Genomic DNA, 22,976 nt, shown 5'->3' with positions numbered 1-22,976 from the left:
AGCTAGAAACTGTCAAGTTTTGATACATAGAATTTGTACTTAGTTGTTCAGTTGTTTGGTTTGGTTGATTGTTGTTTTTCCTTTTAAGGTCTAGTGGATTATGTGAACCTTTCCTGGAAGGTGGCTTAGGACTCTAGATGCTCTTAGTTTGTAAAAAATTGATTTTTTTTTTTTTTTGTATAGTAATATTCACAGTTTATTGTCAAAAATAATAAGTCGTGTTCCATCAATTTATCATGACTTAAGTCCACTTAACAAATAATTAATCCGCGCATTTTTAACCCGTTCAGATTTAAATAACTTTACTCATTAGACCCTATTTGATCGAAGTAGTAAATCAGTTTTTTATTTAGAAAGTAGAAAGTAACAAAAATTAAGAAGAAGAAGAAGAAGAACAACAACAAAAAACGTTACTCCCTCCCGTTAAAAAAGAGTATTCACTTACCAAATCAAAAAAGAATTAACTTTAATTTTTAAAAGTTACCCTTACTAAGTGTTAAGGGCTCGTTTGGTACGAGGGATAAGGATAAATAATTCTGAGATTATACTCGAGATGAGTTTATTCCACGTTTAGTTGAGATAGAATAGCGGTATAACTAACCTCGGGATTGTAGTGTTATTTTATTCCCTTGGGAGGGTGGAATAACTAATCCCAGGATAAGTTATCCAACCAAACGACCCCTAAGTAATCGAATTTCAATACCCTATTTAATTAGGGTTAGTTTAGTAAAATTAACTATTTTAAATGGCTAAATGCACACCTTTTTAAAAAAAAAAAAAAAAAAACCAGAGGGAGTATATTATAAACTTTGTAAAGTTCCAAAGACACTATTTAACTTTGCCGCTCTAAACTCGTATTAACTCCCCAAATTTTCAGGGTAAATCAAAGAAGCCGAAGTTCTAATAGCGCAATCACTTGTAAACACTACTTTCCTCTTTCTTTTAATTGTTGTAATTCTTTTTGTTCAAAGTATGCACACCAGGTGTTTGATAAAATGCTTAGTAGAAGTATCAGCCTATTATGTCAATCATTTTGTATGTTTTCTTATTTAAAATTTTGTAAATCAATTTGAATCGAAGTCCCAACTTGTGGGTGTCTTGAATATTTATAAAATAGAGGAAAAGAATTGAGATGTGAATAAAAGATGTTATTTTTCCTTATAGACAATATGATTCTTGATAGTATAATGATTAAAGATTTTCTGTATATACGGTAGCATATAGAGTAATTGACATGTAAAAGCATTAGCAAAGTGCTGAAATATGTAAACAAAGTTATGTAGAAGCATAAGGTAAAAAACAGTAGAAATATAGCAGATATGGAATTTGTTTTTATATCATATTGGAGTTGTTACCCATGCTTTTTATAGCATTTTGCCTTACCTTATTCGCTTCCGTTATTTCTTTTGTACTGCTTTGAATTGCTTGTACTTGTGCCGAGGTGTCTGCCGGAGACAGCCCCCACTTGTGGGATTGAATATGCTATTCTTTTGGGACATCAGCAAGTTCTCAGATGCTGAAAATGGGAGCATGTTCAATATATTTACAGTTTACAAGTATTATCTAGCTTGTGCAATATGTTTTGCAGGCATATGAGCTAGTTTGACGTGGATGCATTCTATTTTATGATGCTGAGACTATTTGATGGTGCTCATTATTTGTTGAAAAGTTGTGTGCTTGGTTTGTTTCCTTTATAGCTCTGCAGTTCAGGGGCGAAGCTACTCTAGGTCAAGGGTGGTCAGTTGACCATCAACGCCGAAAAATTATACCATGTATATAAACCAAATTCTAGTGGCAAAGGGTGTTCTAAGTGATCAATTGTTCTCATGTTCAAAGTAACCTTGTTTTGGTTTGTTATGACTTTTTTTGGTTAAAAATCAGGAACGAACAAGTCCCTAAGAATGAAAACCTACGAGAATATATAAAGTATAAACCCCATCCTTGTTGGGCTTGTTTTGATAGTAAGTTTTTTTTCTATAAATATTGAATAAATGAAGTTTGTTTGAAGTTTTATTCAGAGGATGGATTTTCTATGTACTGTGACTTGTGAGTCTTTATAATTTGGACAGAGTAGGAAGTTCTCTTTTTTCTTCTTAACTTTCTTGTTCAACATTATTTGTTCTTAGCTTTGAGAAGTATACTATACCTCCGCTACAAGTGCCATAATACTTTTAGTTTCATTAGTTTATTCATTGTCCTTAAAAAGAACTTGTGTGGAGATAGAGCTATAATAGGGAGCAGAGGATCCGAGTTTTGAAATTACTATCACAAAGCTAGAAGTTAGTAAGAATTAATTAAGGCCAGGTAGTTCTTCTTCTTTATTGGTTACCTAGTTTGGACTCGATTTTGCTTTCACAGGTAGAATTACTTTTGTTGACTTCCTTATGTTAGTTTTGATTTATACAATTATTGGTTCTATTACAAGAATATTTATGTTATAGCTAAGTAGTACGTAGTTTGATTTAAAAATTTGGGTGCTCCCACTCATCATGTTTTTTTATTTTACTTCTCCGAAATTTGAACACTCTTAACTGTATTCCTGGCATCGCCACTGCTCTGCACAATGTTTTATTTTGTTCATTTATTTGTGCTTGGAAGTGACAATTCTAGAAGAATTAACTTCTATGTTCTATTAAAATTCTACTAAGATAAGTCCATTTTGATGCTGCTAAATTTTCATTTGCTAGCCATGACATATGATTTGAAATTCTTACAATTTGGTTGAGCTTGATTTTGTTACTAATTTTGCTTCCTTCTTTTTATGAAGAGTTGATCTATAAGAAGTTTCATGGCTTCAAGTAGGCCCCGTGCCAGCAGTTTTTCTCGAAACATATCTAGTGCAGCTACATCTCAGATTCCTGGAGTTAAGCTTGGTCCAAATGGCACATCATTTCTTTCATCAGGCATACCAGATCTTGACCGTAATTCCCACTACCTCTCCTTTAGTGTCTCTTTTCCTTTTCTTTGTTATTACTAGCTAGCGTGAAATGTATATAAACTCTTTTTTCCTTTCCCATTTGTTTGTTATATATCCAGAGATTTTGGGCGGTGGCTTTACCTTGGGAAGCCTAGTCATGATTATGGAAGACCCTGAGGCACCTCATCATATGCTTTTACTGAGAAATTTCATGTCTCAGGGCCTGATTCACAAACAACCCCTACTTTATGCTAGCCCAGAAAAAGATCCCCGAGGCTTTCTTGGAACTTTGCCTAGTCCAATGGCTTCTAAGGAGGAAAAGTCTCATGAACGGCCAGCAGAACAGGTTTACACCTCGCTTTCCAACGTCTTAGTATAATATTATATACGAACGTATCATATATGATAATGTAGGCCTTGTTGTTTACTAGAAGTTGAACTTTTAGATCCATTTATATTACAGGACGCGAATTTAAGAATCGCTTGGCAATATAAGAAGTACTTTGGGGAACAAAATTCGGAGGTCCAAAGAGGTATGACCACTTGACGCCTTATTCGCACGATGAATAATGATTATTTTTCCTCTAGAGATTGACTTCAGTTGATTAAGCTAATTCTTTCTTGCAAAATCAAAGATCAAGTTTGTTTTGAGTTGGACTATGTCTTGTGGAGAGGTGACTAAAAATATCCATGATATCATTTACTGGTTATAGTGTAAAGAAAGAGGAAATCGATCCTGTCTGCTAAGGGGAATCTGTTGTGAGATTGACTCAAGTCTCGTGAAATATTCAATAGAATGATGCTTTTTTGAAGTGCCTATTTACTATTTTGCAGTTTTCTTAAAGCCACGATAATATGTTTCTACCGTTAAACAACTTGTAAGTATGAGTTGAAATTTCCTTATGGTCATACCTTCAAGCAAACCTAAAAAAAAAAAAAAAAAAAAAAAAGAGACAAAACGAGAATATTGTGAAGGCACTGATTGTGGAATTAGCTCTGAGACCAAGCCCTCTCATCTGTGTAGAAGACTTTCTATTCCTTTGTTTGTAACTATGGTCTTAATTGAAAGCGAGACTTCTGCTGAATCTGAAGATTAGCTTTTGCATTATGTATGCAGGTGGGAAAGCTGAATACTGCAATGACTTTGACTTGCGAAAGCCCCTAGAAAGGCACTTCTATAGTGGGCAGCGGGTTGATTGCATTAGTCTTCGAGATTCTCCGAATCTAGCCCCTCTACTTGAACGTTGTTCAACCTTCTCAGCTCAAATATCAAAGTATTTTCATATCTTTATTTCCGTATATTCAGTTATGGTTTTCATGTTGGATGTGATTATGAACCAAAATTGCCATTTATCAAGTTGCCCACTCAAGGAATAAGGATGCTTCAACGCATATCTAACGTATGTTGGCTGGATAATCTTTCAAATGATTTGGCAGTGAAAGGAAAAACTAAAATATTGAGATAGAATCACAAACAACTTAAGTTCTTTATGTTTGTGCAATTATGATGTCCGCTATAGATTTTTCCGCAATTAAAGTATCTAGCAGATACACAATATCCTTGCAATCTGTAATTTTTTCCCTTTTCAAGTAACTTCAAGGAGACACTCTGCGTTGGTGTCTACTCTCCTTCCTCTCCTGCAATTGAAATTTTCTTATCTAAAGTGACAAAAGTCATAATTTTCACTATATTCTGTTTTTATGTGGAATATGGGACGGAATAGTACTTTTTATCAGTTGAATTTCTTTTATTCAAAAGCTTCATCATTCCATTTGAATTGAGAAAGCAAATACCGTTTCGCAAACTATATGCACACATATATTAAGCTAGTGGTTTTATTGAGAAGAACTAATAAATCATTGATATTGTGAATGAAGCATCAAACTCTGCTGTTCTTTGTCCAGTTTGGCCCCTTCCAATATTGCTGTGATTAGGATTACCTTTCAAATGGTGGTTTTGTCAATTAAGTTCTGTTACCTGTTTGGACTATACTGGCGTGAATTTTGTTTCTGGGGCTTCTTTAGTTCTGATTATATAGGATTGATCTCTTGAATATGTTGTAAAAGTTTCTTCTAATACAATGTCAGATCTGATGGAAACATCATATGTGCCGGTCGTATTGCTATTCAGTCACTATGTTCACCTCAGTGCGACTTCTCTGACAAGGTTATTTTCTGAATTTTGGTAACTTGTAATCTAGTTTATGCTTTAATTTCTTCTCAATTAATAACTCACTGGCTGCTGCGGGACTAACTAGGCCATCAAAATCATGGTTGTTTGTTGTTTGTATAAAGGTGGGGTTTTCTTTTCAGGGCGGGGATGGGGATGAAGGGTTTCACGCTAGACCAAATGCACGATGAAACTTTTTGCTCGTTTTGGGTTCTAGTTGCCCCGCGGGACTCTCATTGCAAAATTTGATGTTGTGTTTGCATCTTGATGCAGGATTGGGATATGCTATCTTTTATAAGATCGTTAAAAGGTATGGTTCGATCTTCGGGTGCAGTTGCGGTCATATCCTTTCCACCCTCACTTGTCTCACTGACCTTTTTAAAGAGATGGCAGCATCTGGCTGATACCTTGATATCTGTCAAAGCTATTCCTGGTAGGCCTCTGTTTAATCCATTATAGAAAGTTTCATCTTTGTTCTTGTATAAAATGTGACTAAAGCTTGCTGCAGATGAGGACAAGGAATTGGCAAAACTCTTAACTGGTTACCAAGACATGCTGGGCCTTCTGAGTGTACATAAAGTTGCTCGCATAAATACACAGGTGACTTAACCTTTTCTGGAATGCATATTTTCCTTACTTGTCTGATTTATTGAGAATGGATAATGTGCTAAACAATTGATGCTTGGATTTTGAGTTAAAGAAACTCAACATTTTCTAAGAGCATGTTGACTTGAGAAAATGGACGTCGTTCTTAGCGTTTACGCTTCTGTTCTTTTCTTATCTAATCCTTAAGCATAATTAAAGTACGCGAATATTATCAGAAACAATAAAGAAATATCGGTAAAGTGGACTTCCATGATAGTCTTGGATAATTAACGAAATAAAAATTGTGTTAGAGCATCAAAAGTGCACTCAATCATCCTTGAGGGGAGTGACAATATTTCTAACTTCTTTGTTATTGTCTGTTTGTCAAACTTATGGGGTAAGTTGATCCAAATCTTTTAACAGGTCCCTGCAATTCTGGAAGCCACAACATTCTCAATGAAGCTGCGAAAACGAAGGGCATTGGTTTTAGAATGCCTTAATCAAGCCCCAGTTGATGGTTCAAGTGGAAGTTCGTATGGTACTTCTGGTAGTTGTTCTGGAAGTTCTAAGACAGGGAACCTGGACTTCTAGATGATATATAAGCGTGTGGCTCCAACTTCTGACAACCTAATTCATGCTCCTGCAAATGCTGGATTTGCTGGTCTGTACTTGGGTCACATCAAAGCTGGATCTAGCAAATATTCTTATGTTTCTGTTACACAGTCTGAACTTTGTCAGTGAAAGCCGTTCAAAAAGAGGATTGCCAGGACCCGTAGTTCTTCTCACTGTATTATAGGTTCATAGTGTTTTACAGTAGCAAGATTTAGTTTACAATTATGACCTTGATTCGCTAGGCTGTGCTGACCGAGTGCTTTGTGTTTATCTGTACTACAAATTTTTTAGGAAATTGTATTGAAGGATATGTCATTATAGTAACTTATTTGAAGCAGTTTTCTTGATTCCTTGACTCCAACAATGACAGAAACATAATATGAGTATCATCATGCGTTATCACGACCGATAGAGACGGATGTAGCCTGATTTACTGGTTGAGAGGTGACACAACTTGACTGACTAGGTTCATCCGAACCCAGTATTTTCTACACCAGGTGAAAATATAAATGCGAGGAAATATTAAAATTTCAACATATATTAAATTCTTAACTCATAATTTCAAGAGTGACTGGATTCAACAGTAGGGATTTAAAAGGGTGGATTTCAAAAAGTTAAAATTTTGAATCTTGTCTCTGACAAGTGGCACAATCTGGCTAAATATTTAACACCAACAGTCTCTATTTTTTAACCTCCATGCCGATGACTGCCTCCCTTGATCATGTTTATTGCACAATCTTTTTGTTAATCAAGTATATTTAATCTTCGGCATAATGCACAAACAGGCCCTTAAACTTGGCCTTAGCTGGCAAGTATACCCTCCAACTTTGGGTGTGCACAAGTAGGCACATCAACTTGTACCTAGTTGAACACGTAAACACAAATGCTGACATGACACATAAATTTTGGAGGTGTTCAACTGACAAAGTGGGGACAAGTTGAGGTGCCTACTTGTGCACACCCAAAGTTGAAGGGCATACTTGCCAGCTGAGGCCAAGTTTGAGAGCTTGTTTATGTATTATGCCTTAATCTTATTAGTACTAAACTTCCATCTTGTGGAGAAAGTAACACATAAATGAAAGAGCTTGCTGCATTGAAGATGAAAGACTTTGAACAATTTCCAGTAGTTGAGAAGCTACTCATAATTCAATATATATTTTCACAACTAATGTATGAAAGAAGCTACTCACGAAGCATCCCTTGTTCACACAGGTCGGGGGAAGGACTGCACTCCAAGGGTGTGGGAGAGGGTCCGTCTCTAAACTAATGTATCACAACAAGAAATCAAACTAACAGTTTTATGCCCAAAACATCGTAAAATACTAGAATTACATGAACCAAAGCTCTTAATTATTCAGTTTTGAGGGTATTACCAACATCAATGACAAACCGGTATTTAACATCACCTTTTGCAAGACGCTCTAATGCAGTATTTACATAATCCATTGGAATGACTTCAACATCTGCTGTTATATTGTGTTTTGCAGCAAAATCTAGCATTTCTTGTGTCTCTTTCATCCCTCCTATCCCACTTCCAGCTACAAGCTTCCTACCTGTCATTATATGCAAAATTCTCAACTTGATTTACATTTCTAGCAGCTACAATGTTCTAAATATGAGACAATAACACATTGTTCATAGTAAAACAACAACTACGTCTCAATTCCAAGCAACCCGGCGTCGGTTATATGAATCCTTACTAACTGTGTCACTCCACTTAAGCTCATCCCAAAGTAATATAAGACAAAACAAAAGTAAAAAGTACTAGAAGTTCTCTATATGTTTTAATGGCATATAAATCTGTAAAAATCAAGACGCCTGAAAAAATAGGAGCTAAAATAAACGAACTAACGTGCCTAAAGTAGATGTGCATTCTTGCACGATGGCCATACTAAAATGTAGAAAAAAGGTAATATACTCACCCATAAGTAGTGGAAAGACGGGTAGCTCGACCGGCTTTTCCGGTGCACCAAGAAAGATAAGCTTCCCATGAGACTTCAATAGCCCAATCAATGGATCGATGGGGTGATCAGCAGAGACTGTATCAAGAATGCCATCCATTGTGCCCATAGCAGCCTATGGATATAGGAACCAAATTTGAGTACCACAATGTCATTCTATGACAATAGATAGTAGAAGTAATTAATTACCTTCATCTGATCCTGATCAGTGCTAACTAAAAACGAATCAGCAGCCAGACGTTCAAGAGCCTCCTTCTGCTTTTTCCGAGATGTACTAATTACCGTCACCTTTAGCCCCATGGCCTTGGCAAACTTGACACCAACATGACCAAGTCCGCCGAGACCTACTATACCAATATGAAGGCCCAGTTTATCTAGCCCGAAGTATCTCAACGGGCTATACATTGTAATTCCAGCACAAAGGAGAGGGGCTAAAGCAGCTAGGGGCAAGTTTTCCGGGACATGAAAAATGAAATGTTCATCAACAACAATAATGTCCGAGTAGCCTCCATACGTTGGTGTTCCGTCATTGTAGATTGCATTATAAGTGGCTATTCCTTTAGAACAATAATTCTCGAGGTCGTTGGTGCAGTCTTCACAAGACCGACATGATCCACAATATCCCCCCACAGCAACTTTCTCCCCGATGGCGAACTTCTCTACCTTGCTACCAACCTCAGTTACTTCGCCCACGATCTCATGTCTGCATCCATCAATTAAGCTATAAGAGTTAGAAATCAACTTAAATTATAGGAACACAACCCAACCAATTCCCAAAAAGTATAAATTTTCATCAAATTCAAACTAGTAACTAATCCCAATATGGAAGTACTGAAAAAACTCACATAAGCAAAAAGTCTCAAACGGCCTTGATCATGAGCCATAAAATTATCACTATAAATAAGAACCATAATTTCAAAAATAGTGATTAATATTGACATAATAAAATAAGTGGCTCAATCAAGTATCCGAAGTCTAAAGAAAATCATTATTGATGATCAAAAACCATACATATTGATAAAAAGAACTGCTATTTATTTGCTGAATAGACAGGTAGATTGGAAAAACCATGACTATGCTTAACATTTTTTTCCGCTCATAAGCATAAACGACCTCGCTAAATTAAGATTTGTGGTGGTACCATAGGTGAAGAGCAAATGTTACAAATATGCAATATACTGTAATATCAGAAGCCAGGGAAAGAATTGTGCATATGCATGAAAGGTGATATTTTTCAAGAATCTAAAATTGAGACCATACCCGGGGACCAGAGGGTATAGAGAAGATCCCCATTCATTCTTCAATTGATGAATATCAGAGTGACAGATACCACAATAAAGAATCTTCAATTTGATATCCTTATCACTAGTTGCCCTGCAAACATCATTTGAAACCAAAAGAATACAAACGTTTATCAAGATGATCAAAACAAAATCTTGTCCTTGTTATAAAAATGATTTCTTAGATAAAATCAAGTGTATCAATTTAGGAGCTTTTGCTTCCCCGTTTACTCCTAGTCACATGAGTTGTACTGAAGCTACTCACACTCCGAGTCCCTTATTCAAATAGTCATTCAACTATTCAAAATTATCAAGTAAAGTCATGTTATATTTGTTTGTAACCGAAAGGTCACTTAACTATGCGTATATCACTCGGTCACTCAACACGCATACCTATTTTGCCTTCTAAATTATCAACCTTTACTCAAATAGTCCCTCAACTCTCCGTAAATTAACTAGTTGCACACTGAATGTTCTCTTAATGTTAGTGATGATGCATATGAAAACGGCGATTATGTGGACCGTGAATATGATCATGACAATATTATTGAACAATACAAAGTGATGATGCATATATATAGAGACGAGATTATATCAACTGTAAATATGAACATGACAACATTATTGAACAATGCATTCAAGAGGTTAAAGAACAACTCAATCTTGATTGTTCAATGGATAACGTGATTTCGAATAATGATTATGCTAGAGAGATTGTCCAACAACATATTGAAAGACATTTGAAATCAGTTGAACCTTGTTGCTCTAGTGTCTTATCGTGTAGTACTAATATGCAACATACACTATTAGTTCACAAATGTTTAAGTAAAGAGATTTGACAGCATGCCCACATTCTTTGTAGAGGTTTTATAGCTTGATTAGCAAGCTTTGGGAAGCCAAAAGTGCTTATTTTAGAAAGTTGAAGTATTTGGTCAAGCTTTTGGGGGACAAATGAGTGCTTTTGAGTAGTAACAGAAACATATTTTCAGAAGTTAAAAAAGAACTATTTTTTTCCAGAAGCACTTTTGGAACTTGGCCGAGCACAAATTACTGCTCTAATACTGGTAAAAGTAACTTTCAAATTGATTAACCAAACACAAACTACTGCTCTACAAAAATACTTTTCGAAAATCACTTCTAACAGAAAACACTTTTTTAAAATAAGCATATTTTGTAATCTTGGCCAAGCTGGCTATTAGTCTAGTTTGCAACTGCATTTTGTTCTTTGTCTTGAAAAAAAGTAACCACCTCTTGGTGGTTTAGTTTTTCAAATCCCGGCGGATGCAAACTAGTGATTTTTTCCCATCTATCTGAAGTATTGATAGACAGAGTTACTCAATATTTATGTTGCTGGAAAGTAGCAGGTATCCATAGAATTAGTATTTATGTTGCTGGAAAGTAGTAGGTACCCATAGAATTAGTCGAGATGCGTGCAAGTTGGATAAAAACAAATGATTAAGAAAATATACCTTCTGGAGAATTTGAAGGGGGAGAGTGTCCCAGAAGTGTTTCTAGCTGCCCAGCCAAAAGCCTTAACAGGGTGCAATTCTTCTGGTGATTTCTCCATAACCCAATTCTTGAAATTTTCACTAGCTCAAAGAACGATTTCACTGCAATATTCTGCTAAAAATGTAAGTATTATTAAAGTATATTTTGTGGTGGAACTATAACAATGGGGAAGAAAAAAGTAAGTGGTGGGCTTTATATTATTATGGTGTATAAGTATTTGACAGGCTGATGCCATTTGGTCAATTGTAGAAAACTAAACCTTATGAAAAAATTTGCTTTTGTTCCCATCAGAGTTGCCAATAAGGACTCGTCTATTAAAAAAAGTGTTCTTTTGAATGACCTTGCAATTGACAATTCTTTTGTTTTCCACTCGGTATTCGGTACTTGATGTGAACACCTAATTTTTGACCGAACATAAGTTTTGAGACCATTTTTAGCGTTTAAATATTTCTTTTAGGTTTAGTTATATATTTTAATTTTTATCTCATTTTTTAGTAAGTCTTACATTTAAAGATCGAAAGATGCAAAAAATAGAGTCACATTTTAGGGTAAGTTTTGCCCTCATTTTTCAAAAGAATAGAAAATTTACAAAAAATATATATATTTTCTTCGAATTTAAGTTTTGATAAATAAGATAGTTATTTTTAGTAGCTTTGTTAGTTACATTTTATTTTGGACTAGCTATTTAATTTTTCTTACACTTTTGTTAAGTTTAAAATAAATTATCTTTGTATATTTTGTTATATTTTTAATTAAAGAAATAAACAAAAAAAAAGAAGAGAAAAATGAAAAACTTTCCTAGAAATTAACCTCACCATCACTCGCACGCCTCTCCCCCAAAAAATAGCCTAATCCTAATCTAATTCAAAACAAAAATCCTGCTAATTCCCACGTACCAAAATCAATCCCATCTTCCCTTGAAAGACTCAGCCAACTTCATCCCTTTAAACCTCCTCCCTTAAAACCCTCAACCAAACATTATCTCTCAAAATCCCACTCCTTCACGTTCCATTTTTCAAGCAACAAACACACGCATGCACATCTATATATATACACACAAAATCAGCCTAATAAAGGGGATGACAGCCGCAGCTAAACAAAAAGACGGACCTAACTTTCATACTTTGATTTCACGGTACCCTGTCACGTCAAAAAGGTGGGTAGCTGCTCTTCCTTTTCACCATTGTTCCCCTTCAAAACAGCCATGTAAGGACCAAACACCATTGGCTTCGCGCATAACCACCACCACAAAAACTCCATTAAAACCAGTTCAAAAACACCATGAAACCATCATTTCCGGCGAGGTCGCAAGCTCGAGGTTCCGGTTCGAGGTCTTTTCCAGTTAATGAATTTCAGAAGTGTTAAATGACAAGTTCCTTGACATAAAGGTTCAATCTTTACCTTGCTAAGTTCTTGATTGATGCATAAAGTTCCATGTTCAACGTTATGCATTTAATTGAAGTTTGGATGAAATGTTGCTAAAAATGGCTATGTTAATGGAGTATTATTTTCCAGTTGCATGCTTATGAATCATGTTTAAATATTGTCCGGAATGTATTTATTTGTTTAACTAAAGCCATGGACGCAGAATACTCATGTACATATGTAGTTTACTTTGAATTTCTTACATCACGTATGTTTTATAATTAATTGTAGCTCCCTGCAAAGTGTCACATGTTCGGGAAAAGACAAAAATACAAGAGCCTTCGTCAGTTTGTTGAACATTCATACTTTTGGTTTAAAAATTAAAAGTTTATGTGTTTGATGCTACTAATGGCTTCCACACCGTTTATTAGATAATAATGTGATGTCATGGTGCTATATTAGATTTGTTTTGGTATAAATTGATTGAGTTTTTCAAAGTTTGGTTCCATTCTACTTTATTCCGATAAGATTGGTTCATTGTATGTGTACTTTATATTAATGATGACAACTAAATGTGATTAAAACTGATTTGGCTTATTAATCGTTTCGTGTCGGGCTTAGATAAACTTTTACCGCCCGATTAATTAGTTAAAGACGTCAGATGAGTGAGATGGGACACAAATTATTTCATAACCCGTTGCAAACGTATAAAAGAAAGGAGCGGAAAGAATATGTGTGAGCGAGTGAGGCATGGTACTCGGGGAAAAATATAAGTCACAGAGCTTTTTGTTTTAAGCGGATTAATTGGGCAAATGTAGTTAAGAATTAAGGCAAGGATGATTTTATCTAAGATTAATTTAAGTTTCGTCCCGATATTTAGTCAATAAAAGCGACGTGCTAGAACCACGGGACTTGAAAATGAATGCCTAATACCTTCTCCCCCGCTCATGATATACGGTTTAACAACCATGTTTGTTTATGATTACCGAACTTTTGTTTTCGTTTGATAAACTGCATCAAAATAAAGAGTCATTTCCTTTTGATTAGGGAAGCAATAAGGTGACTTGGAGCACCAAAACTTAATTCCAAGTGGCGACTCTGTAACAATAAAAATAATCCCTTTTCAAAACGTCACTTTAATTGGAAAAACCCTTTTAAATAAATTTATAACTAATTTGTTTTTTATTTATTTAAGGAAAAAAAGGGGTGTGACACTTGCATTAAGTCTTCAGGGCCCACTAGTCAGGATTCATCCCATATCGGGGGGTAAGACGCTTCCTATTAGAGACTCGAGTCCGAAACCTTTAATTTAAGACGGAGTGGTACTCCACTGGAATCTTTGGTGGTCGACAAAAGTGGTTGACATAACTATGTTTGAAAATGACTAATAAATGTGTACTTTAAGTTCAAAGGAATGAGACCAAGAAGTTGTGATAAAATAGCACAGTCATACGGAAAATGCAGAGTAGTCATTCTTTGACTAAAAGAAAATCTTGTGTAATTATTAGGTTGTGTAATTACTGCGTACTAGGGTAATGATATACGGTTTAACAATTACAAAGCATGTTTGTTTGTGATAATGTAATTACAAGGTAATTTCCAACTAATCGGGGTTAAAAATAATGTCCTTGTCGTAAACCGTTTCACACAGTATGCAGTATGCACAACTGTCGTTTGATAAACTGCTTAATAGAAGTACCCACCTTTTATATAAATAATATTTTTCTTGATTTTAGAAATCAATGTTATCGAACGTTTCAGATTCGGGGTATCTTGAATTGAATCATAAGATAGAGAAAAAAATTGAGATTTTTCTTGTAGTTTACTCATCTTTCTGAAGTATCAAAAGTGGAAAAAGGTCATATTTCATTGTCCCCATACTCTCAAGTTGTTTTTACAGAATATCGGATGGAATAGCATAGTATCTTGGACTTATCAGTTGAATTGTAAAACAATAACTATGCTATGTGTTTTTCAATGACAGTGGTATCTAGTAGGAAAAGGCAACCAGTTTGTCTAGCACTAGGACTCGATTATTCCACTGAGGCATGACCCAGCCTGTTACCTCCCACTAAAGACATATACCGTAACTCGACCACTAACTAACAATAACTATGATAATTGTTTTTTTTCGAAGAAGCGTTTCTCTCTCAGTTGAGAAAGCAACTACTGTTGCAAAGCATACGTTATGTATATATGATAGACAATGTTAAGCTAGTGGTTCAATGTAAAATAACTACTACTAAATTACTGAAGTTGTTTCATAAAGCATCAAACTCTGCCAACTCTTTTGTCGAGCTTTCCCCCTTTCCCTCCTTCAGTATTGCTATGACAGGACTGCCTTTCGAATTGTTGTTTTGGTCAATTAAGTTCTGTTTCTTATTAGCACTTTAGTGGCATGAATTTATTTTCTGTGGCTCCTGTAGTTCAGATTATGTAGGATTAATCTCTCGATTATGTTGTAACAATTTCTTCTTATGTAAAGTCAGATCTGATGGTAACATTACACGTGCTGGTCGTATTTCCATTCAGTCGCTATGTTTTCCTTAGTGTGACTTCTTTGACAAAGGTTAGTATCTGGACTTTGGTTACTTTTTTGGTTTTATATGAATTCCAAGAAGGAAGAATTAAGAAGAAGAAGAAGAAGCAGTGTAGTCCTAATATGGTACACATAGTTCTTAAGTTTACACTTAGACCCCTACACTTTATCATTCAACACATACGTTATGTATATATGATAGACAATGTTAAGCTAGTGGTTCAATGTAAAAATAACTACTACATTGTTTCATAAAGCATCAAACCGACTAAATCCGAATTTGCACCGGGAAATCCCATATTGGGGGTAAACCGCTCCTTAACAAAGCCAACCCCATACCCAGGGCTCGAGGTTAGTTGTAATGTAATTTGTTTATGATAGAATAAGAAATTGTTTCGCCATGGGTGAAATTCGCTTGATTACTGAATCATGTACAATTGATTTTCATCTTCCACAGAGAGAAACATTTAAGCAAAATATTTGGCTTCATTGAAGATTAAAGGCTTCCCATAACTTCCAACATGTAAGATGCTACTCATTATTAGTATATTTTGTATACTAGTGTTTCTCAAGAAGAAATCAAACTCACTGTTTTATGCCCAAAATATTATAAAGTACTAGAATTACATCAAGAAAAACTCCTAGTCGTCTGCTTTGAGGGTCTTAGCAATGTCAATGACAAATCTGTATTTAACATCAGCTTTGGCGAGACGCTCCATTGCAGTATTTACATAATCCATTGGAATGACTTCGATATCTGTTGTTACATTGTGTTTTGCAGCAAAATCAATCATTTCTTGCGTCTCTTTCATCCCTCCTATCGCACTTCCAGCTACAAGCTTCCTCCCTGTCATTATTTGCAATTCTCGATTAATTTTTATTACCAGCAACTAGTAAAAGATTTTAAGTATGAGACAATAATGCATTCCTTGCACGGTCTTTACCAAAACCTAGACAGCGAGAGTAGTCTACTTACCCGCAAGCAACGGAAAGACGGGTAGCTCGAGGGATTTTCCACCTACACCGAGCATGATAAGTTTCCCATTAGTCTTCAATAGCCCAATCAATGGTAGGACAGGGTGATCAGCAGAGACTGTATCAAGAATGCCGTCCATTGTGCCCATAGCAGCCTATGAATACAGGAACCACAATTGAGTACTATAACGTTATTCTATGACTAGATAATTTTTATTTTATTTAGGTGATTCATAATTTAACGTGACTATAGTTGAAAAGACACAATATTTTCTAAAATGATGTATCAGATCTTTGTAGGATGCATCTATTCATTACAACTGAAGAGATGTATCCAATCTTCGTAGAAGGACATATGTATTCAGTAAAAGGTGCCTTGGCTATATTTTCCCCCCACCATCCCAAGGAATCAATCAATTAATCTTGCATGTGACCTTGACTTTCAATAACTTTATCCTTTGGTTCTTTATCATTTCACTCTCCTCAACAATGTTTTATCTAAATTATTACAAAAGCAATTGGAGACTTGAGAGTTATTTGGAACTTCAATTTGAGTCTTATGATAGGAAGTCACTTTGCTATTGCACCAGGGGAGCGACAAATATCTACTATGAGGACAGAGCCCTCGATAGCATGCCTCGAACTGGTCTTTTTGCATCCTAAATTTTTTTCCCTTCTTTTATTGTTAGTTATTGTATTGTGTGTGTCGTTAAGTGTTCTTCTAGCTAGATGGTAGAGAGGAAGAGTTAAAAGATTAGAAGTAGCTACCTGCAGCTCATCCTGATCAGTGCTAATCAAAAACGAATCAGCACCGAGACGTTCAAGAGCTTCCTTCTGCTTATTTTGAGAAGTACTGATAACCGTCACCTTTAGCCCTAAAGCCTTGGCAAACTTGACACCAACATGACCAAGTCCACCAAGACCTACTACACCAACATGAAGGCCCGGTTTATCTAGTCCAAAGTACCTCAACGGGCTGTAGGTCGTAATTCCAGCACAAAGCAGAGGGGCTGCAGCAGCTAGGGGCATGTTTTCTGGGACACGGACAACGAAATGCTCATCGACAACAATTATGTCCGAGTAGCCTCCATATGTTGGTGTTCCATCGGGGTACATTGCACAGTAGATGCCTATTCCTTTAGAACAATAGTTCTCGAGATCGTTGCTGCAGTTTTCACAAGATCGACATGATCCAACTAAGCATCCCACACCAGCTTTGTCCCCGAGTTTAAATTTTTCCACCTTGCTACCAACCTCAGTCACTTCACCCATAATCTCATGTCTGCATCCATCATATTAAGCTATAAGAGTTAGAAATTCGAAGTTCAAATATGAGAAGCAAACAGAGGCGAGCTATTGAATTTGGAGGTTGCAAGGCATGATCTTAAATAAAGCTAAAATCTCAGACCTTTGGCAAGAGCAGTTAACGTTTGAGTTTAAATACTATATCACTAATCGTGGAAAAGAATTTTTATACTAGCGGTAACTGTACATGAACATTGGGAGTTGTAACATAGAAAATAAGGTAGGTTGTCAGCTACAATAGGTAAAAATATACTGATAGTGAAAAGTTTATTTACACTGGAAGTTCATATAAGTCAATACCTTAATGTTTTGACGAACGATGGCAGTTCATATAAGTTAATACCTTAATGTTTTAACGAAGTACGAATTTTTCGCATGTAAGAATAAATGACCTTACTAATACGGTTGTTAACTTGCTATATCTCAAAAAATAGTTCATGAGAATCATTTATATTTTTTGAACTTCATACAGTTCCAGCAACAACTTCTCTTGTTTTAAATCAGGGGACTCATGCCAACTGAAAACTGTGACTTGTGAAATGTTATCTTTTTAGAGGTTATTTCCTGGATAAATTACAATTTATGGTGATACCTTAGATCAAGAGCAATGTTATAGATCCCAAAAGAGAAGAAAAGACGGTAGGTACAGTAGGTAGTGAACAGCAAACCATCGTACAGTAAAAAAATGGATAGGTCCGATCTACAGTCATTAAGGCCTCCTGAACGATCTACTAAATTCATTGAGTTGTTCTAAATGATCAAAATGGCAAGTTATTAATGAAATTACTTGTCGGCTCTCTGTAAAATAGTCGTGTGGCCGAGGGCTTCCAAATACACCGTAAGTTAATCCGGTGCTGACAAATAACCAACCGGCAATGAGTAGGGAGTAATAATTTCAATAATCTGAGATTGAGACATACCCAGGGACCATAGGATATTTGGAAGATCCCCAGTCATTCTTCACCTGATGAAGGTCAGTATGACAGATACCACAATAAAGTATTTTCAATTTCACATCCTTATCACCAGTTGCCCTGCAAACACAATCATTTGAAACAAAAAACAACACAAACATTAACCAAGATGATCCTTTAACCTTAAAGTCGATCAAATCAAAATCCTGTCCTCATTACAAAAATAAATTTATGTTGCTAGGACTCTCCAAAAATGTTGTTGCACCCGTGTCGAGTCCACCAAAATATCAGCCACACTTTTTAAGAGTTCGAGCAACATGAAACAAAAATGAAATACCTTCTAGAGAATTTAAAGGGAGAGAGTGTCCCAGAAGTGTCTCTAGCTGCCCAACCAAAAGCCTTAACAGGGTGCACTTCTTCTGGTGATTTCTCCATAACCCAATTCTTGAAATTCTCACTACTTCAAATAAATTCAATATTTTTTTTTTTTTTTGATGAAAAAGTTGTGGTTCAGATAGTATTTATTATATTGGTAGTGGAACTATGGAAAATGGGTGAAATAAAGTGTAAGTGATGGGTTGTTCATTATGGTGTGTATAAGTATGGAACAAATTTACGTCATTGGTGATGTGTTAGAGAACTAAATTCTTGAAATGGAACAAATTTACGTCATTGGTGATGTGTTAGAGGACTAATTCTTGAAAAGTTGTTTTTGCTTCCTTCAACCGTTGCCAATATGGACTAGTAGTTATGGTCAAGAGAAAAAGTGTTACTTTAGAATAGTCCGCAGACAGAACATATCGCCATCTTAAATTATGATACAGTTACCAAACTGTATAACGACATTACATGTATTCAATTTTAAAAATATTTTAACATAAAAATATTTTTTTATAATTTATAAATATTTTTCAAATTTTTTAATTTTTTATGTTATATTTTACTTCTATAATAACATTTATATCTATAACAATAACTACAAACCAACTCAACACTAATACTAAATTTTTATATAGGAATGACAATAATGTTGGATATTTATTCTTTAGTTTCCCATAGTGAAAATACATAACTTAAGTTTTTTTTTCTCACATAATTAATACTTATTTTTTTTTTGATAATATAATAATTGACCATCAATATTTATAAATTATAGAATATTTTAATAACTAATAATAAGTGTATAGATTTTAACTAAATATTTGATCATTTAATACACTATTTATGACAAAAATAATCATATGAATATATATATTTTCATTATGAAACGATTTTATTGGTTTGGTTTGGTGTATAAAGTATGATTAAGCTTAATTTAATAATTAAAAATGAAAATTAGATTTTATGGTCAAGAAAAAGTTTTTTGCCTATAATAGCGATATATTATTTAAAATATCAATGCTTATTATAGATATATAACAACACTTCTCTATAATCCTAAATTTTTCAAAATCAAATGTTATATTTGGAGAGGTTTGACTGGAGTTCTTTAAACATAATTTGGACACGTTGAGCATCTTTGTTACTGCCGTCATTATTTTATCATTTTCTCCAAAGAAAAAGAAGTCAAGAGAATAAATCTAGTATCTTATCAAGTCAATAGTATCTTACCAAAAAACAGAGGACACATGGACTTTTTAAAATGACTTGGAGTCCAATGAAACGGTTAGCTAATTAAAAGTAAAGTAAATCGATAAACCGCATCAAAATGATAATTCGAATCAAATTGAAAAAAAAATTAATTAGTGATTTAGTTTGACTTGGTTTGATTTTAAAAAAAAAAAAAAAAAAAACCCGATCACTATTGTTTTGGTTTAGAGTTCAATTAAACATAATTTGGAATCAAACCCGTCATTACATTATCATTTTTGTATAAAATTTCAAAAATATTTTATACATAAAAATATTTATTTATAATGCAATTTATCAATATTTCTTAAACTATTTCATAGTTTTTTGTCTTTTAACATATTATCTCAAGCTTGAAATTAGAATTTTGAATAATCCAATAAGTTTTATAGCCCATAGATATTAGTAATAATTCAAATAAAACCCAACAAAAATCAAAAATATTTTATACATAATGCTAATAAAATTTCTTAAACTATTTCATAATTTTTTGTCTTTTAATTTTAACACTAGATATTAGTAATAATTCAAATAAAACCCAAAAAAAAATCAAATCAATACTAATGCTAATAAAAGAAATTTAATTTTAACATAATATTCTTTATATATTTATATTGTTTTATATTGGGTGAAAATACATAACTTAATTTTATTTTTTCTTTAATATTAAGTCATAGAATTAATACTTACTAGCCGTACTTATTTTAGCATAACTTCATACTTTTAGATTGTGATCATTTTCCATATACCTTGTAAATTAGTCGTATTTATTATAGCCTGACTTAGTACTTTTAGATTCGAATCATTTTATATTATGTAATTTCATTACTTTTTTTTGTTGAATATTTTAGTACAATGTCATCTCTCATCTCACATTTTGTGTTATTTTTTTTTAAATATCTTATTTAGATAGCCGTATCTTACTAGGACTAAAAAAATATTTGAAGTACAAGTTATATGTTTTGTATGAAGACTTTATCGAAAAAATCCAAAAAATCTGAACAACCCTAAAAAACCGAGAAAACCCGTGGTTTAAAAACTCGACTTTTGTTGGTTTGATTTGATTTATAGATTTAAAAATCCGATGCAATTGATTTGGTTTGGTATTTAAAAATTCGAACCAACCCCGTCCATGCACACCCCCTAATTAAAAGTAACCGATATGTATCAAGTGTTTGATTCTATAATTAAGCAGTTACGAGTATGGATAGATGTGCTGAAATTGATAATGGACAGTCAGTGTATTTGGTAAAGTATGTTGGTAAACACTTTTTCAGTTAAATGACTTAGATGTCCTTAAAGCTTTTCACACAAAAATATATACTACAATATATTTAAATAATTTACATAATAAAGCACAAATGACAAAAATAAAATAAAATGGAGAGACAGACTAGACAAATTACTTCGTTATTACGCATTCACTTACTGAAATTTTGGAGATTAGAACAAAAGACATTAGGAATATAATTATAAAAAATGTTTGGTCAAACAAAAAGTGCTTATAAGCTGCAAAATCATAAATCAGGAATGACCAACTTATAGCTTTTATACTTATACTAGCTTTTAATTTATTTTGGTTTACAAGCACTTGTGATGTTTACCAAATACCATATGATAAAATATGCTTATAAGCTAGTTCGACGAAATTTATAAACTTAGCGAAGCAACCTCGTAACATCCATGGCACTACCAATAACTCAATATTTTGTTTCAAGTTCAATTGTTCAAATGGATAATGCCAGAAGTTGTGGTGAAATTGTTAGCATGATGGACAGCTCACAACTCATAATTTAATAGAGAATAATTGTATATATTTATGTAATCATATAGTGTTGTAAATATAGAGATTTGATGTAGTAATCAAAGAGAATAAATACTGATATTATAATAAATAAGAATAGCATATTTGTAGGGATAGAGTAGCTGATCTTTAGGGATAGAATGACCGATATTTAAGGATAGAATAGCTGATCTTTAGAGATGTAAATCTGTATCCTTTCTATTTAATGGCAAGAATCTCCAATTGAGAGGCATTCAACAGAAAATTGACATGGTATCAGAGCCTTTTCTTGGTTGCTTTGTTTCATAGAGTCCATCTGTTTCTTTTCAATTTTTTTTTTGTTTTGAAAATTTTGGTTTTATTGGGAGTTTGTCAACCATCAGTCCTAAACACCTAGGACTTTTGGTTTTGGTCATTCTTGAATCATTGTGTTTCTGGTTTTCTTAGCTATTCAAAAGCATGACTTCACATCAATTTGAATCCTTCAATGTTCGTTTCAATGGAAAAAAATTATTCTTCCTGGGAGTTTCAGTTTCAACTATTTGTCACTGGAAAAGAATTATGGGGCCATATAGATGGAAGTGATCCTGCTCCTACGGATCCTATAAAGTTAGGTCAATGGAAGGTCAAAAATGCTCGGATGATGACATGGATTTTAGGGTCAATTGATCCTATTATTATTCTTAATCTCAGACCATACAAGACTGCGAAATCCATGTGGGAGTATTTACAAAAGGTTTACAACCAAGATAATAGCTCAAGACGCTTTCAGTTAGAGCATGAAATTGCCAATTACTCTCAAGGAAGTCTCTCTGTTCAGGATTATTTTTCGGGATTTCAGAACTTATGGGCTGAATTTACTGATATTGTTTATGCAAAAATACTTGCCGAATCTCTCTCTATAATTCAGGCAGTTCATGAGCAAAGCAATCGAGATCAATTTTTGATGAAATTACGATCCGTGTTTGAGAGTGTTAGCTCTAACTTGATGAATCGTGACCCGTATCCCTCTTTGGTTGTTTGTTTTAGGGAATTACTTCGTGAAGAGCAGCGTATTGTCACACAAAACGCTTTCAAGCAAGCACATGATGTCATTGTTGCATTTGTTGCTCAAGGAAAAGGAAAGGGCAGGGATATGACTAGAACTTAATGCTACAGTTGCAAGGAATATGGTCATATTGCTAGCAATTATGGCAAGAAGTTCTGTAATTATTGTAAACAACAAGGACACATTATCAAAGAGTGTCCCACACGCCCTCAAAATTGTAAGGTCAATGCTGCCGAGGTAAACGGTTCCAAACTCGATAACTCATCTTCTCGCAGACAAGTTCTTACTCCTGAAATGGCACAACAAATGATTGTGTCAGCCTTTTCGGCTTTGGGATTACAAGGTAATGATATTGCATCTAAGTTTTGGCTTATTGATTCTGGT

General features: G+C 34.3%; 4 protein-coding genes across 5 annotated transcripts; 2 read left to right on the top strand and 2 right to left on the bottom strand.

Moving 5' to 3' along the window:
* The first annotated feature begins 765 nt into the window (after positions 1 to 765).
* On the top strand, positions 766 to 6,631 carry LOC132058957 (elongator complex protein 4). 2 transcript variants are annotated; one of them, XM_059451389.1, is made up of 9 exons: positions 766 to 918; positions 2,768 to 2,921; positions 3,037 to 3,263; positions 3,381 to 3,450; positions 4,035 to 4,191; positions 5,006 to 5,084; positions 5,361 to 5,520; positions 5,596 to 5,687; positions 6,096 to 6,631. In XM_059451389.1, the coding sequence occupies exons 2-9, from the start codon at positions 2,789 to 2,791 to the stop codon at positions 6,261 to 6,263; spliced, it is 1,086 nt and encodes a 361-aa protein (XP_059307372.1). In that variant the 5' UTR covers positions 766 to 918; positions 2,768 to 2,788; the 3' UTR covers positions 6,264 to 6,631. The 2 variants fall into 2 exon arrangements, with proteins under 2 accessions (XP_059307372.1, XP_059307373.1); XM_059451390.1 differs by lacking the exon at positions 766 to 918 and adding an exon at positions 1,809 to 1,961.
* Positions 6,632 to 7,373: 742 nt separating this feature from the next.
* On the bottom strand, positions 7,374 to 11,294 carry LOC132058958 (probable mannitol dehydrogenase). The gene is made up of 6 exons (XM_059451391.1): positions 11,197 to 11,294; positions 10,995 to 11,148; positions 9,506 to 9,619; positions 8,435 to 8,948; positions 8,207 to 8,360; positions 7,374 to 7,837 (listed from the first exon to the last, which is right to left on the bottom strand). The coding sequence occupies exons 2-6, from the start codon at positions 11,090 to 11,092 to the stop codon at positions 7,635 to 7,637; spliced, it is 1,083 nt and encodes a 360-aa protein (XP_059307374.1). The 5' UTR covers positions 11,093 to 11,148; positions 11,197 to 11,294; the 3' UTR covers positions 7,374 to 7,634.
* A 4,110-nt stretch (positions 11,295 to 15,404) lies between these two features.
* Positions 15,405 to 18,744, bottom strand: LOC132058956 (probable mannitol dehydrogenase). Its single transcript, XM_059451388.1, has 5 exons — positions 18,470 to 18,744; positions 18,139 to 18,252; positions 16,682 to 17,195; positions 15,915 to 16,068; positions 15,405 to 15,785 (listed from the first exon to the last, which is right to left on the bottom strand). Exons 1-5 carry the CDS (start codon positions 18,565 to 18,567, stop codon positions 15,580 to 15,582), a joined length of 1,086 nt encoding a protein of 361 aa, XP_059307371.1. The 5' UTR covers positions 18,568 to 18,744; the 3' UTR covers positions 15,405 to 15,579.
* Positions 18,745 to 22,043: 3,299 nt separating this feature from the next.
* LOC132060497 (uncharacterized) lies at positions 22,044 to 22,694 on the top strand. Its single transcript, XM_059453520.1, has one exon. It carries the CDS (start codon positions 22,044 to 22,046, stop codon positions 22,692 to 22,694), a length of 651 nt encoding a protein of 216 aa, XP_059309503.1.
* Positions 22,695 to 22,976: the final 282 nt, after the last annotated feature.

This window comes from Lycium ferocissimum, chromosome 6 (assembly GCF_029784015.1).
Source record: "Lycium ferocissimum isolate CSIRO_LF1 chromosome 6, AGI_CSIRO_Lferr_CH_V1, whole genome shotgun sequence".
NCBI lineage: Eukaryota > Viridiplantae > Streptophyta > Magnoliopsida > Solanales > Solanaceae > Lycium > Lycium ferocissimum.
This window is presented reverse-complemented; position numbering and strand designations above follow the sequence as displayed.

Coding starts and splice junctions, on each gene's coding strand:
- LOC132058957 (XM_059451389.1), top strand. CDS start 2,789: ATGGCTTCAAGTAGGCCCCGTGCCAGCAGTTTTTCTCGAAACATATCT. Junction 3,451..4,034: donor AAATTCGGAGGTCCAAAGAG/GTATGACCACTT, acceptor TTATGTATGCAG/GTGGGAAAGCTGAATACTGC. Junction 5,688..6,095: donor TTGCTCGCATAAATACACAG/GTGACTTAACCT, acceptor ATCTTTTAACAG/GTCCCTGCAATTCTGGAAGC.
- LOC132058958 (XM_059451391.1), bottom strand. CDS start 11,092: ATGGAGAAATCACCAGAAGAATTGCACCCTGTTAAGGCTTTTGGCTGG. Junction 9,620..10,994: donor CCCTTCAAATTCTCCAGAAG/GTATATTTTCTT, acceptor TGATGTTTGCAG/GGCAACTAGTGATAAGGATA. Junction 8,949..9,505: donor CTATACCCTCTGGTCCCCGG/GTATGGTCTCAA, acceptor TGATGGATGCAG/ACATGAGATCGTGGGCGAAG.
- LOC132058956 (XM_059451388.1), bottom strand. CDS start 18,567: ATGGAGAAATCACCAGAAGAAGTGCACCCTGTTAAGGCTTTTGGTTGG. Junction 17,196..18,138: donor AAATATCCTATGGTCCCTGG/GTATGTCTCAAT, acceptor TGATGGATGCAG/ACATGAGATTATGGGTGAAG. Junction 15,786..15,914: donor CGTCTTTCCGTTGCTTGCGG/GTAAGTAGACTA, acceptor AAATAATGACAG/GGAGGAAGCTTGTAGCTGGA.
- LOC132060497 (XM_059453520.1), top strand. CDS start 22,044: ATGGAAAAAAATTATTCTTCCTGGGAGTTTCAGTTTCAACTATTTGTC.